A 13,738-nucleotide genomic window follows, 5' to 3' on the forward strand; every position below is an offset into this window, starting at 1 on the left:
CTACGAACCTGTTCCTTCAAGGGGAGTGTAACCCCATCAAGAACAGGATGAACATCCACCATCTGAGCAGAGAAGGCACTCACCAACAGCGTCTCGGTCTTGTCTGGATTGAGCTTCAGTCTGTTAGCTCCCATCCAGTCCATTATCGCGGCCAGGCAACGGTTTAGCACGTTAACAGCCTCACCTGAAGAGGATGAAAAGGAGAAATAGAGCTGCGTGTCATCAGCGTACTGATGACAACGCACCCCAAAACTCCTGATGACCGCACCCAGAGGCTTCATGTAGATGTTAAAAAGCATGGGGGACAGTACCGATCCCTGCGGGATAGTGCGGGATAGTGCTAGTGTCGTTTCTTTACCTACGCTCAGCCTATATATAAATGTAAATAAAACAATGTATCACAAAAGCTCCACAAGCCTCTGGTGACTTCATTCCAAGGAAACAGAACGTGGGTATGCACTACACCCATGGAGTTTCTCAACGCTCTGTAAATTGGGGTGCACATAACAATATCTTATTTAGATCGATCTAGAGCCCCCATAAGCCAAGGCTCTAAGGTTTACAGTGATTTAGCCCAAGTCTATAATGACAACCTTTCTTCTTAAAAATTCACTGGATCTAACTAACAGCTTGTTCCAAGGAGCTGTGAAAAAGGCAGTTGGGGGAGGGTGATGGAAGATAGAGCAAATCTTACATGTGATGGTACAAAAAGGACCAATATACTATGTGGATGACTGTCATCACACTGAGCAGCTCCATGCCTGTGCCTGTCAGGAACTTCTGATGGGAACCATTTTGACTGGGGTCTCAAAATAGAAGAATAGAAGAAAAGCCCTGCTGGATCATCTAGCCCAGCATCCTGTTCTTACAGCAGCCAACCAGGTGCCTATGGATAAGCAGGACCTGAGTGCAACACCTGTGATTTCCAGCAGCTGGTATTCAGAGACACACTGCCTCCGACATCTAAGGAGAACACCACCATCATAGCTGGTAGCCACTGATAGGCTTACCCTCCATAAATTTGTCCAGTCCTCTTTTAAAGCCACACAGGGAATGAAAAAGCACTGTGTGGAGAAGGCCTTTCTTTTGCCCATTCAGCTTTATTGGATGGTCCCCAAGTTCCACCAAGAAGTGGGAGAGTAAAACATATTTAAAGTTGCTTGCCATCCAGAAGTTCTGGGAAAAAAATACCATAATCACAGTCAGCCACCACCTCCTCCTCCTCCTCCTCCTCCTCAAGTATCTTCAAAGGATAAGATAGATGTTTTACAGATGTTTGCTGCCCTGGGCTTCTTCTGGGAGGAAGGGCAGGATATAAATTTAATATATAAATAAAGAATTAGGGAAGAAGTGGCACATTTTGTAATTAAAAATAACTGATTTTGAAACGAACAGAACCAGAAATTCACATTTCTAAGCATATTAGGCCTGGTCCACATGTATTCTCAATTGCCATGTAAGTAGTGTAGGAACGAGCTCTTGTGAGACCATACACACGTACTACATGTAACATTTGCATCAGAAACAGGGACCTAAATGCTTGCTTGGGTAAATAGTCTTGCCTATCCTGGCTCACCAATGAAAGATCTATGTGTGGTAGGGTGTGGGTGAAATTGCAATGCTCACTCTCATACCATGCTACATTTAAACAAGTAAATGCTGGAGCCTTGTGTTGACTCAGCTGAAGGGTAAACACAATGTAAAACCTCTTTGTTGCACAAGCCTTCAAGAAATTTTTTTAAAAACTGCTATCAGGAAAGACCAGCCACAGAGAATGTTGGTAAATGTGTTAATGACTTTATTTTAATCAAAAAAAAAAAAGATAAAGGGAACAGGTTGCCAAAAAGTACCACCTTAGGCAAATGTTCTATGAAACCAAGCCAACAAATGCAGCCAATATATAAAACAAAACACTCTCTTGGGTGGTTTTCATTCAGATTCTCCATCTTCCTTTCCTAGAGGGTGATCATAGAAGCTGCAATGGAAAATAAAATGTTCTGGGTTTTGACCATTTCGTTAATTGTAGGGCTCAGCAATGCCTTGCTGCGTAAGTGCACACATTTTCAGTATATCTTTATCATTTATATAATGTGCAAAATGTGCAGGGACTAAACTATGCTAACAGTGCAAACCTATGTAGGTCTACTTGGAAATAAATCTCAATGAGTTCAATGGTATTTACTCCCAGGTAAGCATTGCAGCCAAAATATCAATTCTAAAAAGATGGAGATGCTTTCTGTTATATCTTGCTAGATATTGAAGCCTTGATGGGACACCATTGACAGCTATTTAGTAATGTTTAAGAATTTTGAATTCTGAGCCCCAAATTGCATATTCTGAAATCATAAAAACTAAACTTGGTAACTGTAATAATCTGCAAATATTGGAAAGTTTGTTTTATTTTATTACTGGAATATAAAAATAGCTTGCCTACATTTACTCTTGCCTTTTTTAAAAAAATGAGTCCATGAGAAGTCACATGGGGTATTTAGGAAGTGGAAAGGTTTACTCATACAGAGAGAAGTCAGGGGCATGCAACTGAACTGGAATTAATGCTGAGACTTTCCATCTAGTTAGTGAGTAGATGTTGCGTCTTCTAACAGTAGATGTCCAGTCCAGTACTCTCTGGCTTCTAAACTTCTCTGTTCATATATTTTCAAGCTCCTTTAACAAACATACAGCCCACACTATAAAATTAGTTCCTAAAATGAAAAGGATGAAAGCTGGGATTTTGAAAACCTACCAAAACTTCAATTATAAGCCATATTATGATATTTTTCAGTAACATAAACAAATATACCTGCAGATACCTGTTACAAATAAAATCATATGATTAGTTGGATATCTGTCTGAAAACTGAAAAATCTAGTAATTTTGATTTCTTGGTATATCAGGCTTTCGATTTGATCTTGATCTTATTATTGCCCTCATAATAATCTTTAACAATCAAGACTTCCCTCATTACATTTATGTTGTTCAAAAAATAGGCCATTGTGTAATTATAAGTGATGGAGATAAGTTCTTTTTTCTAGAGGTCAGGTGCCTCTCCAAAAACTTGTGCTTTCATTCTTCAGTGGGTGGTGTGTGTGTGGCAAACAAGGAACTCGCCTCTCTGCCATTTAAAGGGATAATGCAAGGAATGTTGCAATCAGCAAGGGAAATTTGGATGCAGGCCAATGTGTTTGATGAGAAGGGGGAGCTTAGTGAAATTGTGCGTAAGATGACTAGCATTAGGGAAGTTTTCTGCATCTCTATGGCCGGGAAAGCCTCACCTGATAATTTTTGCAGATAATGCCAAGGCACTGTTGAGAATCGCAAGGTATTCCTTTGAAATCTCAAGAGGAGATATTGAATTAGTTCTGTGCTGTGGGGCTGATGAAACATATATGTTGTAATTTTCTATTTTCTTTTCTTCTTGTAGCTGTTGATAATAATGTAGAACCATCTCAGATCCCAACAGGAACCATGAAGATAGGAAACTTACCACACACAGATACAGGCACATGGAGAAACTAGCAAGACCCGGCAAGGATGTACAAAAGGGTGTTAGAGACAGCTTATGTGAGCCAGGTTGTCCATTCAAGTAATAAATGATCAAAATGCCAGGGTCACTTTTGCAATGAACTAAAGCAGGTGTAGGGAACCTTTCACCCGACAGGTGTTGCTGAACCACAACTCCCATAATCTTTGACCATTGGCTGTGCTTGCTAGGGCTGATGGGAGCTGTAGTTCAGCAATATGTGGAGGACCAAAGATTCTCCACTCCCAAACAAAAACTATCTCGCTGTTAATGTAAGTAGTGTGATGATTACAAAAAGATTAAATATCAGTAATCATTTCATTTAAAAGGCAAGGAAATACATGAATTTATGAAGGTGCTTAGTGCTTATTTAAAGTGCATCTCTGATATTCTCCCTCAAGAAAACAGTTTTGTTGATATCATGCTTTAAACAGCTTCAGGACAATGCAACGTTCCGGCAAGATCCAGAGAAAATTGTGGCTACCCAGGCATTGATGAAATTGAATGCAGCGCAAGACAATGTTGCTTTGATTCAAATATGATGGATGTTCCTTGGTGCTTCAAACCCATTTCAGTAGATGGTTAGTATCCATACCTGAAATTCATTTCTGGGCTCCAGGGTTACATAAATGTTATCTGCATGATTTCTTGCACATACAGGTGCAATATGAATGTTTGGTTGCAAGAGTTTAAAAGATTCTACAACTTTGCTCAGTCCACATTGGATGGTTTTGAGTCCTCCTTCCCTTACCTGTAGCATTGTGCACAGGCACAGGACCAGCACAACAGTTTCTTCCAAGGTACTCTGGTATTTTATTTACTATCTATGTATTTCAACAATTTATATATACCACTTAACACTGTGGTTTCTAAACGGTGTACAGTGAGGTTACCAAAGAAAGTGTACAATTAAGTTTTTTTTTCTGTTACCTTAATTATGGATAACTACAGGACAACATTCCAGGCAGAAATGAAGAGACCTTTGGTTCCCATCCCCCATAGTTAGGGATTTGTGTAAGTGAGTCAGAACTGGACAGGGCATGGGGCTAGGCTAGCCAGATACAAAAGAGGACAGGGCTCCTGGCCTTTTAATACTTGTACAGAAGAAGGAATTTCAGTAGGTGAGGCTTGCATGACAGTTACTAAAGGTGTGGGAGGTCTGCCCTCTTTTGCATCTGGCCACCCCATCTCCATCCTACCATACATTTGAGTAATGTCTAAACAAAATGTATAATGTGACATCGCCATGTTACAAATGTCCCACTCACTCACAAGCAACAGCCAGCGAAGTGGAGGACACTGCAATGACATCACACATCACATTGCAGGGTTTGGTTTACTTGATATTAGTAGGGGAAAGAGGAGGTGATAGCAGCATCCAAGTGACTTGTGCTCACCACTGCAAATTACATTTATTTTATGATTATCCATTGGGAAATGTATACAGTATGAATCATGTTTAAAGCAAGACTTTTAAAGACAATTGTTTAAGGTGAGAAATGCTTTTCTGAGGAAATGAATTGCATCGCTAATGTTATTCTTTCAATTTCTCCATCCAGAGTGTGTGTTATAAGGAAGGACTTCAGTAACGGTAGAAAGCACTTCTCTGCATGAAGAAGCGGTACACAAGGCATTCATCATGATCCAATGTTTCTTGACAATCGCAACAGCAGAGATCCTGCAGAATACTGGGGCTAGCTGAATAACTTAAACTCTGATATAGATCACCACTTCTGATTCTCTACTATTCAGCACTTTGCACCTTCTTGAAACAATAAAGCAAAGCAAAAATGTGTGGTGTGCTTAATTTATGTTTTCTTTTCTACTCTTTCTTTTCCCTGGAAAACAGCAAATTCTGTCTCAGACTTTTGATGAGAAGTAAGTGCCTCACATACTGGGGAAATGAACTATGCAGAAATATTGCTCTCAAATTTTGTAAACTGACATTTTAACTCACTTTTTATTTGGGAGATTATGATGCCTCTGTTTACTTTTCGTAAGTGTTACTAAAAGGAAAAGATGAAAAGTTATAGATGCAATTGTGAAACTTCTGAACTGGGGCACTTCTGCAAGAAAATTGTAAGGGAAAAGTCATTTTATGGTGATGTTTGCACTTTAAAGAAAGTGATGTGACTCAGCTCTAAGGGTGCTTCCATTTAGGTGTTTATTTTGGGATCAGTGTTCCTCATGTATATAAGCTGGGTTTTTTTGGCCAGTTTATATTCCCCTCCCTCCAATTTAATCTGGATTTGTCCCTTTTGGAGAAAATCTGATTTTTAAAAAAAACTATTATTGTTTGTAATAGCTTAATGACCCACCTGCAAATTAAACCCCACCTCAAAGCACCCTAAGTAGGGATAGAGGAAGAATTTGATTCAGTTGCCATTTAAAGCCGAATCTATCAAATTAACACTTTCTGAAACAATATGAGAACTGAAAAACAGCCATTCTTTGAAATTCATACTTATCTGAATTTTGAGAGGCAGATAGCCACCAAACAATGTTTACAAAAATGCATTTATTAGGGGAAGGTGTGAATAAACATGACTATATTAGTGAAAATAACATACAAAATTCATTATTTGGAGAAATTGCTTTAAAACGTGTACATTAGTCAAAAGTGCATACAAAAATGTGCATGAGAGGAGGAATTTGAACTAAAATGCTGAAGAATTTTCATGAGGATTTTTTTAAAAATTGCAAATTGCTGCAAAATATGGAGAGTTGAATTCAAGATTGGAAACTGAGAGAACCACAATGGAAGGATTTTTCCATCCTTAACCCTAAGGCAGGATAACACATCTCGTGTGTGGAATGTTTCTTCATCATTCTACTGCTCCAGCAGGAAACCCTTTCCTCAGACCAGATAAGATTAAGTAAATCGTTCAGTTGAGCTCTGTAACTTTACCACACGCTTTGGTCACATACCTCTAGGCCTGCCTGCAATGTACTTCTCCATATTGAAGGAGACACAGATGACTGGGGAAAATTTAAATCAAATGTGCTAGGGGAGCTGTTTTCCCAGAGTAGGGGAACCATTTCCCACTATGACCATGACTCTATTATGCCAGAGAGAGGATAGGCTGCTGTCTGTTTGGTAGAGCTGGCTCAGAAACTAGGTCACTCAGTGTTTACCAAAATACACAGCATGAGTAACTTTGGGTAAAAGTCCGGAGAACAGAATGTCCTTGTAATCCAGGAAGCAACAGCGATAAGATTTGAGCTTTTTTCAGAAATGGTGTTCTGTTGAGAGAGAAAATAAAATGCCAATTCCAGAGATGAGAGGGAGGGAGGCTGTGTATGAAGTGAAGTTGCTAAGGCAGCGGTGTGCTGATTGCTTCATCTTTCAAGGAGATGGGAAAGTGAGCAAGAGACAGAGTGTGTTTTACCTTTCCTTCCTTATTCCTGCTTGGTTTGAAGTGATTGTGAGTAGAATCCCTATGTAAATCTTCCCCATGCAACATGGAGAAAGTTGGGGAATGAGTGTATGTGAGTGTGTATATGAGAAGTGTACACAATGACATTGGGGCAAGGCTTATATACTTCCCCCTACTCAGTTTGGCAAACACCTGTGGGTTTGATTAGATTAGGAATGGATGGTGACTGAGCATTAACAATTTTAGGCAGTCTCAGGCCAGTGTATAGAGGGCTGAGACTCTCCCTTGTCAATTTTAATACAGGGTTTGGGGGTGAAATGCCAAATGCATTTTGTCCAACTTGTTAGATCCTTGTCAGCCAACGTTCCAGAAATTATGCAAACATTTGAGCTGAGGTGCTTATGAGGGGACACAAAATGGCTGCGGAATGCTGCTCTCTGGCAACAGTTGGTTCTACAAAAATCATAGTGATTCAGGAGTGAACAATTCAAACCACTGTTCAGGTCATTTAACATTTTAACATGTATGGACATTTGGGGTCTTTCAGAGTGTTCTTTTTCTTTCTTTTTAAAATAACATGCGAAGAGTCCTGCCCAGCCCATGTTTAGATGTTCACTCATTTGCAGAAGCATTATATGTTGGCATGTGTGCGTTGTTGTGTGAAACAGAACACATTACGTTGGAGTTAAGTTGAGCAAGAAACTTCTTCAGAGCATGTTAAGAGTCTTTATTGAAAGACATTAAGGCCAGAGGCTTAAGAGTAAATACATGTAGAGATTCTTCAGTCACCCCCCTTCTGGTACATCTCTCTCCATAGATAAACACAAAAGACAGCCTCTCAGCTCAGAGGCATAACTCAGAAGAACGACAACACATGGACTCTGTTACAACTTTCCCAGCTGTTATCTCCCGTTACCATGACAACCTGTCTGACCTTCAAGTCTGCTCTCTCAGGCCAGACATGACAGATAAGACTGCTTCTCAAAACACATGCTTGTAACTTTCCAGACCTGATGAAAACATCCTTAGGCAGTACGGCCTAATGCCAACATTATATATGATAGTGTAGTACATAGATATCTCCAGCAGTGATTGCCACCACACCAAAGAAGACTTGTGACACATATATGAAATGTTATATTTATTAAAATATAACACATAATCCATCAAATTCAAATCAGCCAATTAATGAATATCAAATACTTCGGGCAGGTGAGGCTCAACCTATCTATGAGGGTATAGACCCTCCAAACCAGGAGGCAAGTCAGTCACATCGTACTGCAACTCCCCAGTCAAGGATGTGGGAAAACTTCTCCCTCCTTGCAATTGGAGTCAGGTAGGTGATTCCAACCTCCGCATCCTGGCCCCACTGTACAGGCATTCACCATGATGCGCAAGCTGGTCCCACGTGGACACTCCCCAGATCCACACCAGACATTACACCTTGATGTTTCACCAGGGGGTGCCCTTTACCAAAATGCCTCATCCACCTCAATTTTAACCCCAATTACCTCACCTGCCCGAATTCGATGCCACAAGAGGGGATCAGCTGAAGCTTGGTCCCCTCAACCCAAAGAAAACAGAGCCCCCAAACCCAACCTATAATCCTCCAATAGTAAATCACACCCACTATCCGAGAGATGGACACCATCATCCCGAAACAAATGCGGAGAATGAAAACGGATCCTGTCATGCGGGATGTAAGCCCCACCTAATGACAAAACCAAATTCCTAACCTTCTTATTCACCCACTTTCTGGATCTATTGATTCTGTTAGGGTGCTGTGCACCCCTCCAAACATGCCTCACCAGCATATCAGACCACACTATAACCAGGTCCGGGTATGACTGGATGAGTGCATTGAAATCCCGCGTGATCTTGAGCAGCAGATCCATACTTGGCCGCTGCACCAAGTCGTTTTCACCCAAATGAACCACCAGCACATGGGGCAGGTTAGTTGATGACATAATATGACACACCAAAGGCATGAGCGCATCCCAAAGCATGCCCCTCTGAGCCTCCCAGCCAACCGTTGCTCTAGCAGAAAGCTGCAGCTGTGTCCTCGCAAGAGTAGAGAAGGCCCTCCGATGGGCCCAAAATAAAATCAAGTGGCCACACAGGACGACCCTCGCAGGCACTGGAAGGCTCAGCACACCTAAGAAAAGAAAGAACAACACATTAGAATCAATACCTGATATAAGACTTAAAAGCGGAAGAACGCCACCTTCCTATCGCCTGAATATCCTCAATGCTTATGCTTACGAGGACAGCGGCCGTAGCCGCCCCAATCCGAAAGGAATGCAGCCCATAGACTCCAGCATCGCGACCTCTGGCCAACAAGGCCTGCCGAACAACGGCCCAAAATTGAAATTGAGTCAGGGCAGAACCATCCGCATGTATAAAGAGGTAATGCTGGCCCGCTGGCCTGATAGACAAAAATAGACGCACTGCAGCAACTGGGCACAATTCAGGAACCTGGCAAACATTCAATGAAATAATACTGCCACGGCCCTTTTGATCAGTCTTAGAGACTCGAAGGGAAAGCCTAACTATGTCAGCACCTAATGTGCAATCGCCAAAGCAGAAGGCTCGGTAGGACACATCACGCTTTGAGGAAGCCAATACTTCACTAGGGCGAAAGGCACCATAGAACATCGTCAGTGTTACTGCGGCGAACAGGTGCGACTCATACGGCGATGAGCACATAGACCTAAATAATGGCAGGATCTGAAGGAGAACATCGGGCGTGATTGGCCTCCTTCGGTCAGCGGGCCTGTGGGTGGAACGCGACCAACCCTGAAGGACCTTTCTGACCCTAAAATCTACAGAATGATCCTGCAATCCTCTTGCCTTAGAAATGAAGGCCAGCGCAGACAGGTGTCCGGCGATGGTAGAAACAGAATTATTTTGCCCTTTTAAATATAACATAAACTGCAGCAAATGTGATACAGGAATAGGCCATACAGAAGGCAAAGCACTACTGGCACGAAAAGCCTGGAATGTTCCAAGAGCACGTTGATACGCTCTCTGAGTGTTGGGAGCAAGGGCAGAGGCTATGGCGGCCCCAACTTCTAATTCCCAAGGCTCCACAGGAAGGAAGGGACCGGGACTGAATCCTGAGCTGCTCCTGGTGCCAGTTCCCGGAAATGTGCCATCTGTAAGCGGGAGAGAGCATCAGCAACACAATTCTGTAATCCCGGAACGTGGCGAGCTACAAATAATATATTAAAACGCAAGCATTGCAATACAAAGGCCCGCACCAGGCGCATCACCTGAGGCGATTTTGAAGTCTGGGTATTGACCACACACACTGTGGACAAATTATCACACCAGAAACGCACAGTGCGATTTTGGAATGCCAAAGGCCAAATATAGACTGCCACCACAATTGGGAAGAATTCCAAAAAGGTCATGTTTGAAGTAAGCCCAGAAGCTAGCCACTCCGAAGGCCATCTCTCAGCGCACCACTGAGATCTAAAAATTACACCAAAACCAATGCCACCTGCAGCATCGGAATGTACTTGCAGCTCAGCTTCCAGCAATAAGTCCTCACGCCAGAAGGAGAGGCCATTGTAATTATGCAAGAAAGTAAGCCACATTTTGAAATTCTCTCTCATTCCCAACGTGACCCTAATAAGATGAAAACGAGAACGAACTCCCTTCATAGCGTCACAGAGACGACGAAGGAATGCCCTACCTGGCGAAATGACTTTAGAAGCAAAAACTAAATGACCCAGAAGCTCTTGCAACTGAGCAAGTGTGACCTTTTTCAAAGTCAAAACTGAGCGTAATCTCTGCCTCAATGTGAGCAACTTATCCTGAGGCAGACTGGAAGACTGGGACTGCGTATCCAAAAGAATCCCCAAATATGAAAGGGAAGTAGAAGGGCCCTCAGACTTTTCGGGAGCTAAAGGGACACCCAATTCCATAGTTAACTCCTCAAAAGTTCGCATCAAATGCAGACAATGAGAAGTGCCTGCAGGGCCAATGAACAAAAAATCGTCCAAATAATGAGCAGACAAGGAAGAACCAGCCCTTGTCCTTAAGGCCCACTCGAGGAATGTGCTAAAAGTCTCAAATGCAGCACAGGACACGGAGCATCCCATAGGCATTGCCCTATCTACATAATATTGGCCTTGAAAACGAAAACCTAATAAATCAACATCGCCAGGGTGCACTGGGAGCAATCGAAATGCAGACTTTATGTCACACTTCCCCATCAAAGCGCCCTTTCCAGCCTTCCTGACTACCTTAACAGCCTCATCAAAGGAAGTATATCGAATTGATGTATATAATGATGAAATACCATCATTAACAGAGGCACCTTTTGGGAAAGACAAATTATGAATAAGGCAATATTCACCTGGCTGTTTCTTGGGAACTATACCGATAGGAGAAATCCTCAAATTCGACAAGGGAGGGTAAATAAAAGGGCCAGAAATCCTATCAGCAGCTATTTCTTTATTTATTTTCTTGAGAACTACAGGAGCCAGAGCCAAAACAGAAGGCTGGTAGGCAGGGGAAGTGGGAACCCTCGGGCCTTCGAAAGGAATATGAAAACCCTCTGAAAAACCATACCAAAGGCATCTAGCCGCAGATCTATTGGGATAGCTATTCAATAATCTCGCTAGGGGAAGCAACCTAATAGGGCTACTGGCCTTGCGACGTACTGCCGCTGTTGCCAGATCCATGTTTAGGTTGTTGTTGTTCCCCTGATCCCCGGCGAGCCGGACGGGCTCTCTGGCAAGTGGAACTGGGGTGAGTGCTGTGATGCGTCCTTCCCTGGCTCTCCCTGTCAGGTTCCTACCTGCGCGTGGCTACTGCCTGTCACTAGGCACCACCAGGGACTCCACCAGTCCGGACCGCACTCTCTTATGATTTCTCTCCCCGCTCTAGCACAGATCTCAACAGATCCCCCTGCTAGGCAACCACCAGTCACGTCCTAATACTAGTATTCCCAGAGACTCTGAATACTGGTATTGTTATTCTCTTCACCGCTGCCACCATTTGTTACAGTTCCCCTTCAGCCTTGGTCATTACCTTACCCTCCCTTCTGGTCTGTGAAACCCCAGCCAAGGATCAGGCCTTTGGTAAACCAAATTAAGTATTTATTAAAGATAACAAAGCTAACAAGATTAACAAGATTTCTTCTTAAGGCACATAAGCATATGGTTTTACTCAATACTAATCCGAACTCCACCCCCCTCCTTCTTCACTCTCTCCTGGCAAACAACTCTCTCAAACCCCACCAAGCAATCCACTCTTTCTCTTCTTCCCCTCTATTCCACTCTCACTCTTCCTTTTATACATTCAGCCATTTTAAACACTCAGCCAATCATCTCGCATTCTACTGCCCATTCACTCCCCCTCTCTCACTCCACTTACCATGTATCTTCTAAAACAACAACACTTACCATATATACATTAATATAGGAACATCACATTTCCCCCCCCTTAAACAACAGCAGAGTATTATTCCTGTTCCAGGATTTATACGTCGCGTTAACAAATAAAAGTCTCTATGGGGAAAATGCCTTTCTTTGTTCCTCTGTCTGGTCACGTCACTGCAGTCCCAGCCACTTGCCTGGAAAGTCCATCGTCCAGTACATTGTCCTTGCCTTTGATGAACTGGAAGTCCACTTGATAGTCCTGTAGGGCCCAGGACCACCTCTGCAGCATAGTGTTATGGTTTTTCATAGTCTGCAACCATAACAAGGCTCGATGATCCGTAGTCACTGTGAATCTTCGTCCCCACACGTATGGGCGCAACTTGTTCAGTCCCCACACGACCGCTAGGCACTCCTTCTGGACCGACAAATAGTTTTTCTCCCTCGGCGTCAGCTTGTGACTCAGGTACGCCACTGGATGTCTGGTGCCTTCTCTCTCCTGCAGCAAGACGACTCCCAGCGCGAGATCCGACGCATCTGTAGCCACGATGAATGGTTTCTCATAGTCTGGTGCTATTAATATGGGTCCTTGGCACAAGGCTTGCTTCAGTAGATCAAAAGCCTTCTGACATTCATCCGTCCATACCACACGCTCAGAACACTTCTTCTTTGTTAATTCATGCAAGGGGGTTGCTATTTCCCCAAAATTTCTCACAAACTTCCTATAAAATCCAGCCACACCCAGAAATGCCCTTACTTGTTTTTTGGTTAAGGGGATCGGCCACGCTTGTATTGCCTCCACCTTGCTCCATAAGGGGGTGATTTTCCCACTCCCCACCTTATGTCCTAAATAGATTACTTCCTTTAGTCCAAACTGGCATTTCTTAGCTTTTATTGTGAGGCCTGCTTTTCTTAAGGCCTCCAATACTGTTGTCAGGTGTTGGACATGCTCAGGCACCGACTTGCTAAAAATGGCCACGTCATCGATATAGGCCACTGCAAAATCTGACATGCCTCGCAACACAGTATTGATTAGCCTCTGAAATGAACTTGGTGAGTTCCTTAGTCCCATGGGTAAGGTCACAAACTCATATAACCCATCTGGTGTACTGAAGGCAGTTTTGGCTCTGGATTGCTCATCTAGTTCCATTTGCCAAAATCCTTTACAGAGATCTAGTGTAGAGATAATGGTTGCTGCCCCCAATAACTCTAACATAGCGTCTACCCTAGGCATAGGATACGCATCTGGGACAGTAATTTTATTGATTAGCCGATAATCAATGCAAAACCTTGTCGTTCCATCTTTTTTCGGAACCAGGACAATACTTGAGGCCCAGGGACTGATGGATTCCCTGATCACTCCTAATTCCAGCATCTCTTCCACCTCCTTTTTGATCTCATTCAAAACTTTCCCATTCACACGGTACGGAACAGATCTGATTGGGGCATGATCT

At 42.9% G+C, this 13,738-nt stretch overlaps 1 protein-coding gene across 1 annotated transcript; it reads left to right on the forward strand.

Annotated features, from left to right (window-relative positions):
* Positions 1–1,965: 1,965 nt before the first annotated feature.
* On the forward strand, positions 1,966–5,281 carry LOC133385143 (trefoil factor 3-like). Its single transcript, XM_061627565.1, has 3 exons — positions 1,966–2,047; positions 3,955–4,101; positions 5,080–5,281. The coding sequence occupies exons 1-3, from the start codon at positions 1,981–1,983 to the stop codon at positions 5,091–5,093; spliced, it is 228 nt and encodes a 75-aa protein (XP_061483549.1). The 5' UTR covers positions 1,966–1,980; the 3' UTR covers positions 5,094–5,281.
* Positions 5,282–13,738: the final 8,457 nt, after the last annotated feature.

Source organism: Rhineura floridana, chromosome 5, assembly GCF_030035675.1.
Source record: "Rhineura floridana isolate rRhiFlo1 chromosome 5, rRhiFlo1.hap2, whole genome shotgun sequence".
NCBI classification, from domain to species: Eukaryota; Metazoa; Chordata; class Lepidosauria; order Squamata; family Rhineuridae; genus Rhineura; species Rhineura floridana.

What these genes read in the sequence shown, in the direction of transcription:
- LOC133385143 (XM_061627565.1), top strand. Translation starts at nt 1,981, where the DNA reads ATGGAAAATAAAATGTTCTGGGTTTTGACCATTTCGTTAATTGTAGGG. An exon ending in GCTCAGCAATGCCTTGCTGC is followed by an intron (nt 2,048 to 3,954) that starts GTAAGTGCACAC and finishes TGCTTTAAACAG; the next exon opens with CTTCAGGACAATGCAACGTT.